Source organism: Lactuca serriola, chromosome 2 (assembly GCF_051521515.1).
Source record: "Lactuca serriola cultivar US96UC23 chromosome 2, Lser_US96UC23_V15, whole genome shotgun sequence".
NCBI lineage: Eukaryota > Viridiplantae > Streptophyta > Magnoliopsida > Asterales > Asteraceae > Lactuca > Lactuca serriola.
In genome coordinates, this window is record NC_136409.1 from 69,160,809 (window position 1) to 69,179,796 (window position 18,988).

General features: G+C 34.1%; 2 protein-coding genes across 2 annotated transcripts; one reads left to right on the top strand and one right to left on the bottom strand.

Annotated features, from left to right (window-relative positions):
* The first annotated feature begins 10,800 nt into the window (after nt 1-10,800).
* LOC145086350 (putative disease resistance protein RGA3) lies at nt 10,801-14,632 on the top strand. The gene has a single exon (XM_079024100.1). The coding sequence runs from the start codon at nt 10,846-10,848 to the stop codon at nt 14,467-14,469; it is 3,624 nt and encodes a 1,207-aa protein (XP_078880226.1). The 5' UTR covers nt 10,801-10,845; the 3' UTR covers nt 14,470-14,632.
* A 545-nt stretch (nt 14,633-15,177) lies between these two features.
* LOC145086354 (gamma-tubulin complex component 2-like) lies at nt 15,178-17,442 on the bottom strand. The gene is made up of 6 exons (XM_079024103.1): nt 17,302-17,442; nt 17,077-17,184; nt 16,696-16,758; nt 16,346-16,420; nt 15,587-15,792; nt 15,178-15,465 (listed from the first exon to the last, which is right to left on the bottom strand). The coding sequence occupies exons 2-6, from the start codon at nt 17,119-17,121 to the stop codon at nt 15,333-15,335; spliced, it is 522 nt and encodes a 173-aa protein (XP_078880229.1). The 5' UTR covers nt 17,122-17,184; nt 17,302-17,442; the 3' UTR covers nt 15,178-15,332.
* Between the last annotated feature and the right edge of the window lie 1,546 nt (nt 17,443-18,988).

Below are 18,988 nucleotides of genomic sequence, written 5' to 3' on the forward strand. Positions count from 1 at the left end.
CAACAAGCCTCGTTCCTCCTCCGGCATTTGCTGTTGTTCACAACTTATCCATGTTGCGCCTGCAACCTTATGTAGCAGGCGGTGAGGTTGTGATCCAAAATTATTTATTTCATTCATATGGCGTGCATCATCCTTTGTTTAATTTGGTGTTAGATAGAGATTTTTGGAGCGACTTGTTTGGGCATACACACGACGGATGGTTGGAGGCAGCGGTAAAATAATTTTTAATTTATTATTTTAAATTTTTTTGTTTTTTAGTTAATAACAAAAGTATCACAATTTTGTGCAGCATATCACCATTTGGTATAGACTACTGATAGAGAGACGTTTTGATAGCGCCCGATATAGAATAATGCCTCCAAATTTTTTTGTTTGCCATGTTCTGGAGGAAGGGTATGATTGGAGGGCGTTTATGGTTGGTATTGCTACATACCCCAACTTCATGGTTGCTTGGTGGGATGTCGATACGGTAAACTGAATTTTATTTTTTGAAAATTTTTTCATTATTGTCGTTATGTTTTTGTATTATGATATGTAAACATAAAAAAAATTATCCTTATACAGGTCCTAATGCTGATTCATTCATCCCCTAATCACTGGTTATTTGGGGAACTACGATCGGCATCAATGGAAGTCCATATTTATGACAGTCTCGGTAGAGCTGCTTATGAAAAATTCAACTATGATGGAACCTTTACCAAATTTGAAGCTCGGGTGGCAGATTATTTAGACAATATTTACTATTGGGCCCGGAGGAACATCCCAAGGATTCCATTGAATATGCAATTCATTTTCAAAACAAATGTTCTCCAACAAAGTAGTCATTTGGGATATTGCGGTGTTTTTGTTTGTATGTTTATGGAACAATTAGTTTCAGGGCAACTAATACGTGAACTTATTGACCCAAGGAACGCAGCTTTAGAGTTTCGCCAACGGATGACAAAAGTTTATTGGGGGTCGAGTCTTGGTCCTATGTAGTTGGATTATATATTTGTATATGTAATTGAATGTTGGATTTAATGACCTAGTAATAACTTCAGTACTTACAGCATAACAACGACACCACCATTTGTTTTAACGTTACAAGTACACTGCTCTAAACATAAAAACAAATACAACAATTTATTGACGTAACAACTTCAAAACTATCAAAACAATATTAAAAAGCTTACAACTTGTAAACAATAATTGCCAAAAACAACACCGAACTACAAACTAATGCTATCTTTAACTTCTTATTTTCTGATTGAAAGTGCTTATTATAGTTAGCTACCTTAGCTATTACCATAGATGATTGGTCCTTCTCTTCATCAACCCAACTGATAAACCCGCATTTTGGTCCCTGTAAATTTAAACATTGACAATAAGAATTGTTGTCATATAATCATGAGGGTGTAAATATGAATGAAGTTAAGAACATGATACCATATATGGGCAAGCGTAAAATAATCTTCATGAGTTTGTAGTTGTACCTGAAATCCTAATGATACGTTCACCTCCGCAATTACAGTATGCCATTCGGCTTATTTATTCTATCAAATATGAATTACTTTCACAAATAAATTTCATGGTGTGACTTTACACCCATTTATAGAAGAAATTTTATTACAGACACATATGTTTGACTATGAAATGAACTGGCTTGACTAGGAATTCAAAAGGTTGAACTATGAACTGCATACAAGTACATTTTATTGTCTTGTTAGCCAGTGATGTTTGACTATGAAATGAACTGGTTTGACTATGAATTTAAAAAGTTGAACTATGAACTGCAGACAAGTACATTGTCTTGTCTTGTCTTGTCGGTCAGTGATGTTTGACTATGAAATGAACTGGTTTGACTATGAATTTAAAAAGTTGAACTATGAAGTATGAACTGTAGAGAAATACCAAGTTGTATATAATTATAGTTGTATTCGTGTGATGATTGTAAAACACTTTCATTGCTTGTGAAAACGAGTACTTACACCGAAAGAAGCTTTTCTCATCTACCAATATTCTTGCATAATCTACAAAGAACAAATCCTAATATCTTCACAGCCATCAATAAAACGGATACCAACCACTTTCAATACTGTTTTGTGGCTTTAGGTTGCGTGGTATAACATATTTGTTTTATTGAGTTAATTAATATTTCTTGGTAATGTATCTCGTTTACTTTTTACTTATCACTAATATATGTTTGTTTTTTTATGCAGATTCGTACCTTCCTTAGGTGCATGATACCGTTAATATATGTGGGTTATTTACCCCTTCTTGGGAACTATCTGACAACAATGTACTTCGTAGTGGCTTTGGATGGAAACCATGAACCCCTACTCTTAGCAATTGGTTTAGGAACCTTAGAGTGTGAAGAATCATGGAGATGGTTCATGACGAAGTTAAAAGAATGTTTAGGTGAGGATACAAAGGTTCGTTTCATAAGCAACATATGTGATAAAATAGACTTTGATGTTTAGAGTGTCTACCCATATTCGTATCATGGATATTGTCCTAAAGATATAGCTCAAAAAATACATGATTCTGTCGGACATAATGATACAGAAGTCGAAACATTGTTTTGGAAGTCATGTAATGCATATAGTGTTCATGATTTTTACTTGTGTCTAGAAAGGTTGCAAAGTACATGTAGGAAACCACCTTTCTGCACCTTGCTTAGGAGTCCTATTTTCTGGCTTGACGAAATAGCAATTTCAAAATGGACACGAGCATTTTTCCCAAAAGTACGTTACAATGTTACATCCATTGATGTCCCTGAAATGTTGCAAATTATACCCACGTCCACACGTGAGTTTCCTATAACAACGATAATTGAGTTACTCAATACGTCAATACAATCAAAGTATGCTGAATGGGCTGAAGTGATGGGTAAGGGAGATTGTTATACTTAGTTTTTTCTTGTATTATTATTTTAAAATTAACAAATTTTGCAGGGAGGTTGTCTGGTGGGGTGACCCCTTATCTTGAGAATAAGGTTCAAAAATATGTCAACAAGTCTTATAATTGGGTGGCAAGACGTTTGTATGGGGATACATTTGAAGTCAATGACAATTTTGCCACCAGCAAAGTACAATTTGAACGTAGGGTATGTAGTTGTGGGAAATGGAAAAAAAGCAGTATACCATGTGGCTACACTATAGCATCTCTAAAAACCCGTACGTCTGAAGCCATTCACGAAATGGTTGATTATAAGTTCACTGCTTTCGTGTATCGAGTTGCATTTGTATCTGAGTCGGTGAATTCTATACCATCACATGTGCACTGGGAAATACCAAATGAAAGGGTGGTCATGTTACCTCCCAAAAAGAAGTAGTTATTCATGTACCCTGTTTGCATTTTATATCATATTATGTATTATTTATTTATGTATGACGTTGCATTTTATGTCATGTTATGTACTAGTTATGGGTTAATGTTTTAATGAATTGATTATGGGCATGTTATCTTAATTCATTTTTAATTGCGATTGAGGAAACAATATACATTAAAAGTAAGGGAGAATTCTTAACTACTCGCAAAACACACATACAATAACAAGCAACTTAACTAACGAAAAACAAATAACTTAACCGACATGCATATTAAAAGTGAGGGACATTCTTTAAAAGATTCCATGCATCTCCGTGGGTAAACTCTCTACCATCAGATTCGAAACAGTATAGTTCTAAAGCCACATGTATGAGAATGTCTTCATCCATATTCGCATGTTCATTATCCAGCTCGTTATAAATACGTTGAAAATGCTTGACCTTTATTTTCAAATCCAGAAACTTCACTTTGACATCTCTTCTTCTTTGATATTGAGTACGCCCCATTTGATGGTGAAACAAGTGACAGACACGAGACCAAAATGATCCAACGCGAACTACTGGCGGACCCGGTGGAAAATTGTCCTCTACAGTTACAATCCAAGCTTGAACCAAATCGACCTCCTCTTCGTTGCTCCATCTATGTGGTAAAGGTGAGTGCATATTTGCAAGGGGAAAAGTAATGTGATACAATTAAAATGGATATAAACAACTATTTATAGCAACTCCTTATTTTCCCGGTGCAATGGCATGTCAACTCAAGTAGCAGTGTATTGTGTTGTCATTCGATGCGATGACTTTTCAACTCGAACAATGATTTGTTGTGTTCTCAGTTAGTACACTGCGCTCTTCAGTTAAGTTGGACTATGAATTGCAGACAAATTAGAAGATTAGACTGCGATATTATGTATAAACTACTATAAATTGACATTAAGTTAAAAAAAAACAGCTTACTAAACGATGTTACAGTTATTCATATGTTATTTTTGAAATTTTACTCTCTTTGTTTCACTAAAAATGAGTTCTATACCATGGAGCAATAAGGAGTTCTTGGTTCTTACACGTGCATATATTCATGTGTACGAGACCAGCAAGTGGAACAATCCTATGTTTTGGACTCGTTTAACCAATATCTTCAATGCTGAAAACTGAATGACTACAACAAACGATCGTGACGAACTAGACATCTTATCAAGATGGTATGAAATGAAAACTAAAGTTCTATTATTCAACGATATTTATACCAAAATTGACGACACCCGTTTAAATGCTACTGAGGAGGTCATCTTGGAAGCTGCTAAGGAGGAATACAAGTCATTAAGTGATGGGTTGGAATTCCAGTTTGAAGCCCCTTGGAATATTTTGAAATATATCTCGTTTATTTAATATCTATTTCAATTTATTAGGTGTGTACTAGGCTATTTTCATGTATTACGTATGTATTGGATGCACCTCCTATGTTTATTTTTAATTAATAAATGCTCATTGCATTAGTTTTCATGATACATTACAATACATTACTAACAACAATTCCATGAACCATTACAAACATTACTAAAAACAATGAATTAAATTTAAACTATTAAACTAACAACCATTACATGAAACATTAAAGTTATAACATTACTACAAACAAAGCATTAAAATAAAAAACAAGTCCATGGGTTATTTTAACGGAAAATAGAGCGGTCTCCATGAAATACTGATTATTTTTAACAACCTTCCAAACTTCCTCATATTCGAAGTCTCTGCCTTCACGCTCACAGATGTAAAAATCTATAACAACTTCCAAGAACTCTTCTTTGTCTCGACAACGAAGTTTGGTACATTTCACATAATTACATGCTCGATTGAACCATGTGACTTCTTCCTTTACATCTATCCATTTACTAACAACATCTTATTGTTGTCGTTGTTGTCCTTCTCCCATCTCATGGTTGAACAAAGTTGTTGTGCGGATCCATTCATCACCTACTAGGAAATGGGGGGAGCAAGTAACGGTACACCCTCCTTAACATTTAGCCAGCTTCGTGTTAGAACCAACACCTCGTTTCTCTTCCATGGTCGTTCAGAATTAGAACCAGGTACTTTATTCAAAGAAGTTTCTGCATTCGATGACATTTCTAAATATGGGAGTTGGTTTCGTTTAGGTGATATGGGTGTTTGGTTTGTAGATCTTAAACATCTATTTATATTAATAAATACATGACTATGAATTACAACTTTGACTATGAAATGGTTGCATTTGGACTGTGATTTGCAGGTTACTACAGTGACTTATCATGTCAAACAGTCATTTATGTCTTGTCACTTCAGAGTTTGACTACAATTTGCAGGTTACTACAATGACTTGTCATTAATGTGTAGTCATTTCAAAGTTTGACTATGAATTACAACTCTGACTACGAAATGGTTGCATTTGGACTAGTATGTATAAATAGCACTTATAGCACCAGTTTATTATAATCTCGACTTTATTATGAGTTCCTCACAAAAATTCGAAGTTTGCTCATGCAACGAAGTAGATTGTTACTACTGTGATTCAGTCGACCCTTTTTTTACACCCTCTTCCACTGGCCCATATATGTCAGATGAAAATTTTGAAGAATTGAAGAAGGCTGAAGAACAACAAGAACAGGACAAAGAGTCATCCCGACTTCTCACTCAACGTGGTAATGATATTGCATCGGAATGAAAACAAGCTCAAGAATGGATAGACCTCAATAAAAACAAAATCAAAGAGCATGAAGAATGGATAAAAATATACTAAGAAGGCAATCAAAATGACTGAAAAATGGCTTGCTGAGAAGGACGAGTAGTTGATACACCTTAGGGTGCAAATGGATCGTTTGGAAGATAAAATGAGAATTAGGGATGATTATATAACAATCGAGAAAGAGAAGTACCCATTGCAGTTCCCTGAGTTTAAAAATTAGTTACAAAAATGTTGTAACATTATCATGATACACCTTAGGGTGAAAAAGGATCGTTTGTTGTTTTTTTTTTAATAACATCTTGTAATTGTTATATGCAAACTAAATATTATAATATAAAAGCTTCATTAATTGTTATAATCTGCAAACTAAACTAAAATATGAAAGAATAACAATGTCTGATAAGATTTAATACAAAATTTACAATACATAATAAGTTAACAAGTCTTCATTTCAAAGTTGTTTTATATCAAAATTTGCGTCATAGGTTTGTGAGCAACTCGCTGAACCACCAATATTAAATGTCATTTCTGCAGTAGAAATTTTCGTGCGATGTGCTCCACTATCGGACGCCCTTCCAGTACAATTGTTTCTCGTGTTTCCTAGTTGACCACATATAGAACACTCTTTTCTAATTGGACCATCGCCTTGGGATGGAATGCGGTCTGTGTTTCTTGGCCTGCCTGGCTGGCGTTTATCCATTATAGGTGGCTTAACAATCATCAAATCATCGGGGATATCCCATTCGGATGGCTTTGGCAAAGGGTTTATTGATTCCTCATATGTTTTCCTTAGTGTTTCGGTAAAGTAAGCATTTAATGCATACCTGGAGCAGTCTTGGTAATTTTTCACTGTTAAACATCTTATGACATGACCACGAGGTATCCCATCAAGTTGCCAATACCTACATGTACATGTCATTTGTTGGAAATCAACAATCACATTTTGTGCCCCCTTTTTGACCTCGCATTTCGTATTTGAGATCATGCGAACATCCCACTTACTAAAAGTTTTTTTAATTTCTTTTACAATATCATCAGCCCAAGGGGTGAGTGTTGTTGCTTCCGCTTAAAAAACAGACAAAATGAAGAAGTTAAGATCAATAACATTTAATAAAACATTAATATTAAAAATTAACTTAATACCTACAAAGTTACGTCTTTGAAACCACCATTGTTGCATTGTTGCACGAAAAAATCGATCAACATAAGTATCGGCACCTTACGTGCGTGTCTAGATAATGCATTTATAGACTCCGCACTGTTGGACGACATAAGATTGTATCGGTTCCCTCTAAAATGTGCCCTAGACCAATTTTCTGAATTTATACTTTTTAAGTACTCACATACTGGTTCTTTTGTCTTTTTCATAACTTCCATGGCAGCGTCAAAAGCATCAACTGTGTACGCCCTACAAGCCTCCCAAAAAATTCATTTAACTATGTTACTCTTCTCGAATCTAGATACTATGTTGAAATACAAATGGACACCACATATTCCATGATGAGCGTGAGGAAAAATGTTGGCAATGGATGTTGCTATAGATGGAGACCTATCAGATATAATTGTAAGCTCTTGCATATTGCCTATGCAATCACGTAGTTTTTGAAAAAAACCATGCCCAAGAATCTGTACACTCATTTTTGCATATACCATATGCAACTGGTAATATTTGGTTTTGTCTGTCCTTAGTAACTGCAAGTAACATGATACCTTTGAACTCGCCCTTTAGGTCGGCTCCATCTACTACAAGGGTCAGTTTACAAAAATTGACAAAAGCACGTACCTACAATACATTATATATCTATTCAAATACACCAAAATAAAAATGTAAAAAATAGTAAAATATTAAAATACTAATCGAACAACCAAGTCTGACGTACAAAAATCCAAAGCGATCATCACCATCTGTTTTAATATGTGTCACCGTACCCGGATTATGTTTGACCAAATTGTGAAAATAAGCTGAAAGTTTGGTAAAAGAATCCTCTTTCGTATCCCTTAACAACAACAATGCATATTGCTTCGCACGCCATGCCTGATGGTATGAGATATTGATATTCCATTAAGTATTCATATCATTAATAATATCTTTTCCCCGATAAACTCTACTATAATCTTCAGCCAAAACATCAGCAAGATATTCACGCAAAACATATTTGTTTGTTTATCGATGATTAGGTTGCAAAATTGTTGAAGAATATGTGTGTGCATTAACAAATTTATTCACTTGGAAAAGTCCATCAGAATTTTTGATTGCTTTTGCTCTTAGTAACCAAGAACAATTATTCGAAACACACACAGCCTCATACCTTGATTTAGTGGATCTACTTTCCTCATCTGAAAACCTTCTTGAAGACATTTTTTACCAATAGCCCGCGTTAAAAGTTCTTTGTTCGTAAATATACTCTCACATTCAATCTTTTGAAGATTGATGTATACCATCTGTGTTAGGATATCTTCATTAATACCAACTGGGCATGCTGGTAGAGGGGGCATACCGTAAAAAAGGTTATCAGGAAACTTAGCTTTAACTTCATCACCTAACTCATCTCCATCAGAATTGCTTTCTAAGTCGGTTATATCTAAACCTACATCAACAACATCAACATAATCCCCGTAAACATGCTTTTTTTTTCATCTTTTTGACGCATAATTTTTTTTCTTTTTACTTTTATCTACTACACGCCGATTCATAACTTTAGCTTCTTGTTTGGGAACATCAACACAACAACCACCCACGTCATTAAGATATGTACCAACATCATCATCACCAACATACTTGTAATTCTCAGGATCCACATTGTGAATAGGTGAATAACTAACATTAACATTTTTAGCAACACTTTGAAATTGAGGTACACTAGGAGTATTGAAAGTACCTATCGGATCGTTGCTCCCTTTATAGCTGCATAAATTACCAATCGGCTGGTTTCCACTCTGACCAGTCTCATTAACCTCATCTCCTTCATCAACCACCACAAACACTTTCACAGCCCTTCCTCCACTACATTTGATTACATTTATCAACATTCTAACATTCATGTCTTCAACTATAGCTATATAATAATTCAATTCAGGATGATGGAAACGAAGACTAATTCTATATTTGGCTAACAAACCAATTTTGTTTCTCACAAAAGATACAAAATCACTATAACTAATATACTCAGAAAATATCAAAGCGAATTCAGAAATACCTCCATGTGGACATACGTATTCCAGATTTGTTTCAATAACTTGCCATCTCCCACCGGTTACAAGACAAACCAAATATTCAATCATTTTTTTAGAGAGATTTTGAAGAAATTTCCTAAAGAAATAACAAGTAAACTGATATTTTTCTACAAAAGTTTATATATAATAAGCTTATTTTGTAGTCAAACCCATTGATTTCATAGTCAAAATTAAAAAAATTATATATATATATATATATATATATATATATATATATATATATATTCGCAGATGAAAGAGAGAGGAAATCGCAAATGGACACAATCCATCTGCGATTTTAGCATGCTAAACCCATATATATATATATATATATATATATATATATATATATATATATATATATATATATAGAGAGAGAGAGAGAGAGAGAGAGAGAGTTAAGATCAAATAAGAAGAAATTTTTTGATAGGAAGGTAAGAAGTTTTTTTCTACATATTTTGTTCGCGAACAAACAAAATGAATCATTAGATGATTCATTTGTAAGATGATTCACAAGAAAAAATTCTCAAAAAAATATCTCGATGATTAATTTATACAATGATTTTGTTGTTATTCACTAAAATTATCATAAAAATAAATTTTTTTCTTAATTTACTTAAAAATGAATCATGAAGATGTTTTTTTGGGAATTTTTTCTTGTGAATCATCTTACAAATGAATCATCTATTGATTCATTTACTTTGTTCGTCAAAAAAATATGTAGAAAAAAAACTTCTTGCCTTCCTACCAAAAAAAATTTCTTACCGGATCTATATATATATATATATATATATATATATATATATATATATATATACAAAGAAAAATTTAAAAAATACCCCACTTGTACATTCGCAGATGGACCATTCCCATCTGCGATTTTTGTGGCCAAATTTGCAATTTCAATTTTTTTTGTTATTTTCCACAAAATAATTAGTATATTTGGCTATTTTTTTCATTTTCTTTTATTTTAATGTTTAATATTTAATTTGTTTAATAATAACATTGTATGTTTAATAATAACATTGTAGTGACAATCTTTAGAATTTGTTTATTTTTTTTAAGGGTAAAATTTTGAATTTATAATTTCGTTTTAATATTTATAATCATCTATAATTTTCAATTAATTACAAAATAAATGTAATTTGTAGTTGATATGGTCCAAAACTCCTAAATTAACAAAAAGATAGCATTAAGATCGTCTATATTAATGTCATTAAAAAATTATTTTTTTAATTTGATAAAAAAAAAAAGTAACATCCAAACAATTTAAAAGGAAAAAAGACAAAAAATAAAAAATAAGAATAAGAATAAATAAAAATAAAAAATAAAAACATGATTTTAATTCATTTAATATTATATAATAATAACAAAAAAATATATATTAAAAAAAAACTTTACATTTGGGAATCACGGTACATAAAAAAATCCCCAATTACAAATATTATATTGATTTCTTTTAAGATAAAATTAATATTGAATATGTTGAAGCATCTTTTCTGTTTTCCATGTTGCGAGTTTTGAATTGTGTGACTTTATATTTCACGCTCTTCCATCGACTCTCTCTCGTATCTCAAACACACATACACACACCCTTGAAATTTGAAAATGGCCGACGCTTTAGTTAATGTTGCTGCCGAGGCGATCCTGAAAAAGTTAGCATCCATAGCTGTCAACGAAGTCGCCCTTGCTTGGGGTTACAAAGAGAAGTTGTACACACTTGAAGGGACCTTGAAAATGATTCGTGCCAAGTTACAGGATGCCGAGAATCAGAAAGGTCAAAAACATAGTGTGATGGAGTGGCTGAAACAGCTAAAAGATGTGGTTGCTGAAGCTGATGATGTGGTCGATGAGGTTCACTACGAAATGTTGAGGCGTGAGGTAAAGAAGCGAGATCGGGTGGCAATAAAGGTACCCTCTCTCCCAAGCTTGAAAAAGCTTTTCTTTCGTAGTGAAATGGGTCATAAAATCAAAAACATTAACGAAAAGTTGTCTCAAATCAATAAACAAGCAAACGAGTTGGGACTACAAAATGAACAGCCTGGCCCTGTTGTTCAATATCGCCCCTACCTGGAGACAGATCCAAATTTAGGCGAATTCAAAATTGTTGGGAGGGAGGATGATGAAGAACGCATCATACACCTTTTAACCGAGTCAAGAAAAGAAGAAAAACTTACGATTGTTCCTATTGTGGGAATGGGCGGGATGGGGAAGACCACTCTGGCTAAGTCCGTATACAATAATCCAAAAATCCAGCAACATTTTGATGTGAAAGCTTGGTTGTGTGTGTCGGTTAAGGTTGATATCAACACACTTCTCGTAAAGATCTATGAATCTGTTGCAGGAGAGAAACCTAAGTTGGAAACAATGGTCAATTTAGTTCGAGATCTTGAATTGAAGTTGGGTTCAAAAAGATATTTGCTAGTCCTGGATGATGTCTGGGATGAACAGAGATTATATTGGGAAGACTTTAGGAGTGTTATGATAAATGTGAAGTCCCAAATTGGAAGTAGCATTCTTGTTACTACCCGGAAACTTGACATCGGAACTAAGGCTATGGCGATGGATTCATGTCCTTTAAAAGGTCTTTCTAGTGATCATTGTTGGTACATCTTTAAAGAGAGAGCGTTTCTACCAGGTCAATCACCACTAACCGAATTGGAGGAGACAGGGCGTGATATTGTGAAAAAGTGTGGTGGTTTACCGTTGCTAGTAAAGGTAATAGGAGGCATGTTGCAAAATTACAATGACCCAGAAAAGTGGTTGTCCATCAAAAATAGCAAAGTCTGGGATCTAGAAGATGAAAGGGATAGAGTTGAAAAAAGCTTGCAACTAAGCTTTGATAATCTTCCTAATTCTATGGCTAAGCAATGCTTTGCATATTGTTCCATCTTTAAGACAGATACACTCATGAAAAAGGAAGAACTGATCCAACTTTGGATGGCTTTTGGGTTGGTTCAAGCAGATGAGGAAAAAGACAAGGAGGTGGATGATGTGGGAAATGATATTTTTCAAATTTTGGTTAGCAATTCATTGTTCCAAGATGTTGAAAGGGATGAGCTGTATGGTCACATCACTTGTAGCATGCATGATCTGGTGCATGATCTTTCATTATCACTTTCAAAACATGAAAGCTTATGTCTGGTGGATGCGACAAATGATGACATTGCATGTATCCCTCAGGTTAAACATCTCGCATTTTACCAAGAACAGAACTATAAATTGGCAGCGGAGGTTTCTATGTTCATTGAAAGGAAGATGGTGGCTAGAACTTTGCATACATTGTTCATCAAAGGTGAAGTTGGGAAGACGTTTTCATTTCAACGATTAAAGTGCATACGCATCCTAAAACTCAACAAAGATAGTATTGAGAAGTTAGACGATTCAATTGGAGAGTTGGTGCATCTTAGGTATCTTGATTTGTCAAAGACGTATATTAGTGTTCTTCCTAAATCTATTGGTAAACTATACCACTTGCAAACTCTGAAGTTGCACAATTGCTATCATGTCAACAAGTTTCCAAAAACCATGAGAAATTTGATAAGCCTGCGATATTTCATTTATGACGAAAACATTCCCACCAATATTGTGGGACAATGGACTCTTATCCGAAAATTGCCTTCCGTCAAAGTGCTTAGAAGGAAGGGACATGGTATTGAAGAGCTACGCCATTTGAATAACCTTACTGGAAAGCTCTGTATTGTCGATCTAGAAAATGTTAGGAGCAAAGAGGATGCTGTCAAGGCAGATTTATCGAGAAAGAAAAATTTATACGATATTGAGTTCAATTGGAGTGGGAATGATCAAGGCTCCAACAGAGTTGCTGACAAGGATGTATTGGAAGGCTTGCAGCCCCCTGGAGGTGTTAAGATATTGAGAATTATAAATTTTTGTGGTGATAATTTTCCAGATTGGGTAACGAAGATGGCAATCCATATCGAACGGAAATGGACTCCCCTTGACAAGCTGGTGGAGATCAGATTATATGGATGTAGCAGCTGCCTCTCTTTTCCAACCCTTGAGCACCTTCCACATCTTCGGGATCTTTGGTTGGGAGGTATGGACAGCTTGACATGCTTAAGGAGTTCCAGTGTTACCGGATCAAACAAGCCTTTGTCTCCATCGTTGAGATCGCTCTGGTTAATGGGTATGAAAAAGCTGGAAAAGTGGATAGATGGAGAACCCAACAGCTCAAAAATGATATCCCCTGTCCTTGAGAAGTTGGTCATTTGGAGGTGCCCAAATATGATTCTCTTAGATGAATGCCATCCCCATCCTCTTGTTTCTTTAATTATCCAGAACTGCACTGGTCTGGCGTCCATTAAGAGCATACAAGGCCTTACATCTCTTGAATCTTTATCTATCAAGAGGTGCCTGTCAATCACATTATCTGACTGTAGGAGCTGCCTCTGTCTTCCGACGCTTGAGAACCTGCCACATCTTCGGGATCTTGAGTTGGAGGATATAGACAGCTTGACATGCTTAAGTATTCCCGATGTTACTGGATCAAAAAAGCCTTTGTCTCCATCGTTAAGATCGCTGAAACTATCACGTATGTTCAGCCTGGAAAAGTGGATAGATGGAGCAACCAATAGCTCAACAATGATATCGCCTGTCCTCGAGAAGTTGGAGATTAATCATTGCCCAAAGATTATTCTCTTAGATGAGTGCCATCCCCATCCTCTTGTTTCCTTAGAAATTAGAGCCTGCACAGGTCTGGTGTCTATTAAGAGCATACAAGGCCTCACATCTCTCGAATCTTTAAAAATTGCCATGTGTCCTAGTCTTTCAGAAATAACCAATTTACCCAATCAGTGTCATTCTTTGAAGACTTTGCAAATTATCCATTGCGACAAACTGACTTCCTTGTCTCACAAAATGTTTGACTGTTTTGCCTTCTTAAATGAGTTGAGAGTTGGTCCGTTCTCAAAGGAGCTCGATTCTTTCCCAAGTCTCCAAGGCATCGAGAAGTTAAGTAACCACCTTCACTCGTTAGAATTGAGAGGTTGGGATCATTGGGAGTTGATACCTGAGGAAATACAACACCTCACCTCACTGTCTTGGTTACACATAGATGGATTTGGAATACAAGAATTGCCCATGTGGTTAGCCAGCATGTCATCTATCCGACATTTGAATTTCCATGAATGCAAGGGGCTAAATAAAGAAACAGTTAGACGGGGAGCACCACAGGAAGCAACTGATGTCACACTAAATAATAAACTATGTTAATTAATTAGGTATTTGAGTGTGTTGATTGTATCAGTCATTCCTTTCTCTTTCTTAATAATAAACTTTCTCCTCCCTTGTGATCCAAATTGTACCAAAACATTTGCCTTGTTCGAGTATAAGACACAAGAACAAAAGATGGGTAAAAGTCCAAACATTTTATAAAGTTGATACTTAATCTCCCAAAATTTTACAACTTTAGCTGTGCTTAATATTCTGTCATAATTCATCATTTATCTAATTCATTGCATGATGGCTCCCGTCCATTGTAACTGATTTCTACTATATAATTTTCTGTTACCCTGTCATGCGATCTTAATAAGGATTAAATGTCCATTTTATTTGTGTTATTAGCTTGGAAAAGTTTCTGCAAGTTGGTTAATGCAGGTTTTAATTTTAGTAGTTGTATTGGTCATAAAGCTAAAGCTAAAGTTGGTTAATGAAAGGGCTGATCCTATCAAGTGCTAAAAGTTAGAGGTGGCTGAGGATGACAGAAGTTATTAAAAGTTGTTGCCATATCAATCCAGAGTGTATTCTACGCGTTTAGATGGAAGTAAGTGAATAATACAAATTAACTTCAAATCCAATCTGAACCAACCAAATTATAAATCGGTTGGATCGCGTTTTACAATTTGGTTTTCAAGAGGCATGACATATACTTTCAATCAATAAAAACTCCATATCATTTTAATAACAAGAAACAAATTTTGTTTGGCTAAAATCAAATCCAGATGATCCATGTTTTACTACTATGAAATGAAATCTACACAAGTGGTTCATCATGCAAGCAAAAACATTCAGATTCCAAAACATATATATATACACAAAAAACCACTACAAACAACAACCAACAAGAAAAAAAAAATCTAGATGTGGTGATCCATACCAACACCAAGAATCAACTGTGCAAGATGAGTCAAATATGGTTCTGCCTGTGCCCTGCTGCTCAATATCGGCCTTAAACTCTCCAGCTCACTACTAAACTCCCTCTCAAATTTCCTGCCAAAAATCACTCCACTCCATCACACATACATACATACATACATACATACATACATACATATATGCATACATACATAGAAAGAAAAATAAAATATGAGGTATAGTTTTAAGATCTTACAGGACACATTCGATGACTGTAGACTCATCTGAGGGTGAATTTGGTTTTTTGGAAGACTTTATTAGCTTCAAAACCTTTACATTTTCCAAGGAAGATGAATCCAAATCATCAAAGGAACTGTTTGAATCAGGAGCTTCAATGGAGCTCATTAGCCACTGAGTTGCAGAAGCATACCGAAGGCATACGAGTTTCAGTTTCTCAAATTTCTGCATTCACCCCCAAAAACTTAATTATTATTATTATTAGAACAAATTCACAAACCTTCTATATTATACAACTCTATTTCTTTTTCACTTAATGGAGACATGACCTAGGGGTCCACTAAGTCATGTATGGGTAAAGTGACTGATCAGATAATGATGTCTGTCTGATCAAATGACCATTTTACCCTTACATTCCAAAAAAATCAGAATATTCATCACTTTTTAACATGAGAGAGTACTGTGTCCTCGTTAACCTCATTAAGTCAAAAAGAAACAGCCCCTTAATGTTGTAGCTTACATATCAATGTTTCTTTTTAACCTAACTTTTTACCAATTTGACTTCATTTACTTTTACTTCCATTTCCCTAAGTGTGTCATCGTTTTCTCAAATATTTTTTAAACAATAGTTATCCAGACAGCACTTTATACAGAAATAATGCTTAATGAAAATCATATTAAATTCACATGCTATTCTATTCCTCTATTTTTCCATATTGTATTTCGTAAAATTAGATGTGCAAATTTGAGAGCATTATGAATAGGGAATGATGAAAACCTTGAGGAGGATTGGAGAAAGAAGTGAACATTCCTTGAGACACTTCTCCATGAAAAAGTCATGATATTGAATTACCTATTTTCATACAAAGATTACAACCACACACAGGGAAAAAAATTAACAACTTACTTTCATTTATTTGTGAAATATAGCAATCTACTTTTATATTTTTCTTTTACAACATTGTAGTACAATTTTTTTTTCTTATTAGAGCATTATATTTTGAAAAATCAACCCAACTAAAGAAGTAAATATCGCTTTGTATTTGTATGACATTGCTATAATTGGGTAGTTTTTTCAAAGCACAATGTTGTAATAAAATAAATAAATAAATAAAAATCAACATATACCTCATCTATGCTCTTTGCATTTTCAAGTTTATTATGCATAACATGCCAATTTGGTTCAAGAACCTAAACAAGATAAAAGAATACGTTATTCAATTATAATAATATAATATCACTTCTACCTTTGTTGGTTGACAGAAGAATTACAAGACATAAATAACCACATTAACATTGGATTAACAAATAAATAGGAAAGAGAAATATATTTATATTTCTTCACCCATAATAACAACATACTTATAGCATGAAACTTACACAGTGTACTTTATTTTTTACATAACATACTTACCTTTTTACTGATAATAATTATATATTGTTATTATTGGTAAGGAAATGTAAGTAGATTGTTATTTTATAAACTTAAGAACATGGTTTTACTTTTACCTCAAAGGTTAGATAATGAAGAAGGCTATTTATAAATTTAAGCATATTCCTGCATAGTATTGATGATGTAGAGATTGCAGTTCCATGTATATCACGTGCACGTGCACCCTACAACAAGCAACAAGAAAAGTATAATCACACATAATATAAAGAGTAAAAAAGGAGATACTTTTATATTTCTTAATTTTTAATAAATATTTATATCAGGGATATTCAGTCTCATACTTGATGTAGTTGCCAAGCTGCACAAAGCTGTCTGTGAACGTGTTTGCAGTGAAACAGAAATCGAAAAATTAATTGATATTTTGTCAGAGCTTTTCTTGATATCACAAGAGATAATGGCCATTGAACCTGTAACAAAAATAACAACTTACTTTCATTTAATTGATAATTAGATAATTAGATAACTGAAAGTAGGTTGCTATTTCTTGAAATTAATGAAAGAAAATGTTAAAAAAGGTGTGAATGTTGATGATGATAATTACCTTGTAATTAACAGAGAAGGTTAACAGAGAATGTTAAAGAAGGTTTCCATACCAGTGATCAAGGGCTCTTCTTCTAAAACATCAGCCTCTGAAACTGACTCACCACCACCACCACCACCACCTGTTTGAAGATCTTTCAAAATGCTCAGTCTCTTTAACAAAGAACCTGTATCCTGAAAAAGAAAGGCATATAATACATTAATAAAATATTAATTAATTAATTATTTCTGAAAGTGGAGTGTTGTGATAGGAATAAATGAAACTAACCACAGAACATGTGACATCTTCATGCAAAGGATCTGCTGCAGCTGCTGTCGAACGCAGTGCAAGGTTGGGACATGAAAACTCCGTTATAAATTCATAACTTCTTCATCCGACGCCCGTTTTCGCCTATCTTTTTATCGTTTCACTACTAGCGATGAGATCTTCGATTCTCGTTTAGATTGTTTCGGCTAAAAATCGCTCGGTCTCAAATCGAGTATTCGGGCTGCATACTGCTAAGTCGAAACTTCGAAAAATCGTAACTTCCTCATACGAAGTCAGATTTAGGCGTTCTTTTTATGCACGCTCTCAGTTTAACGAACTCTACGACTTTCATTTAGATCCCTAAGGCTAAATATTGCTCTAACGTAAATTTCACTTTTTACATCATTCAGCGTTGCCGGTTCTGTCGCGAAACTTCGACAGGTCATAACTTCTTCGTTATAACTCGGATTTCGGCATTCTTTATATCTTCGGAATCTTTGTTTCGACCACTACATCTTTATGCAAAGATATCGGGCTTATCCCACACTTTAAATTTGACACTTATTTTATTATTAGCTCATTAAATTATAATAATTAAGAAAATAAACACCTAATTCACATAATACTCAAATATTTCATCGTTAATACTCCAAAAAGAGTTACAAGGGTTAACCTAGACTATTACATCAATGATAATGCCTAGCCTGGAAATACGGGCGTTACATCAGCTTACCTGTTACCTAAGAATACAAGTTATTTTGAAAACGGTCAATATATGGAATGTTGGTGAGTTCATAAGCAGGTTTGATATGAAAATGTTTTGTGTAGTTTGTAAGAAAACAACCCAGAAAATATGATATTTTCTAAAAAGACAATTGTTTATATAAAAGTGTGAAGATCCGTAAATATATGCGTGATGATTTCAAAATGTGTATAAATGAAAAGCTTTGTATTAAAAGTACCAGTGAAAAATGTTGATCTCCCCCGGAAAACCCGCTGTTTTCTGATAACAAACTTCATATAACTGTTAGAACTGTTATTCCATTATAACGAATGATTCTGATTTGCCTTGATTACTCAAATAGTATTGGATTTATTTATGTGAGTCGTTATAACCATGCATGATAATGACTAGTTCGTCTATCTTGGCATTCTGGTGAACGCCGGAATTGATCTTAAGA

What these genes read in the sequence shown, in the direction of transcription:
- LOC145086350 (XM_079024100.1), top strand. Translation starts at nt 10,846, where the DNA reads ATGGCCGACGCTTTAGTTAATGTTGCTGCCGAGGCGATCCTGAAAAAG.
- LOC145086354 (XM_079024103.1), bottom strand. Translation starts at nt 17,121, where the DNA reads ATGCTTAAATTTATAAATAGCCTTCTTCATTATCTAACCTTTGAG. An exon ending in TTTCTCCAATCCTCCTCAAG is followed by an intron (nt 15,793 to 16,345) that starts GTTTTCATCATT and finishes GGGTGAATGCAG; the next exon opens with AAATTTGAGAAACTGAAACT. An exon ending in ACAGTCATCGAATGTGTCCT is followed by an intron (nt 15,466 to 15,586) that starts GTAAGATCTTAA and finishes GATTTTTGGCAG; the next exon opens with GAAATTTGAGAGGGAGTTTA.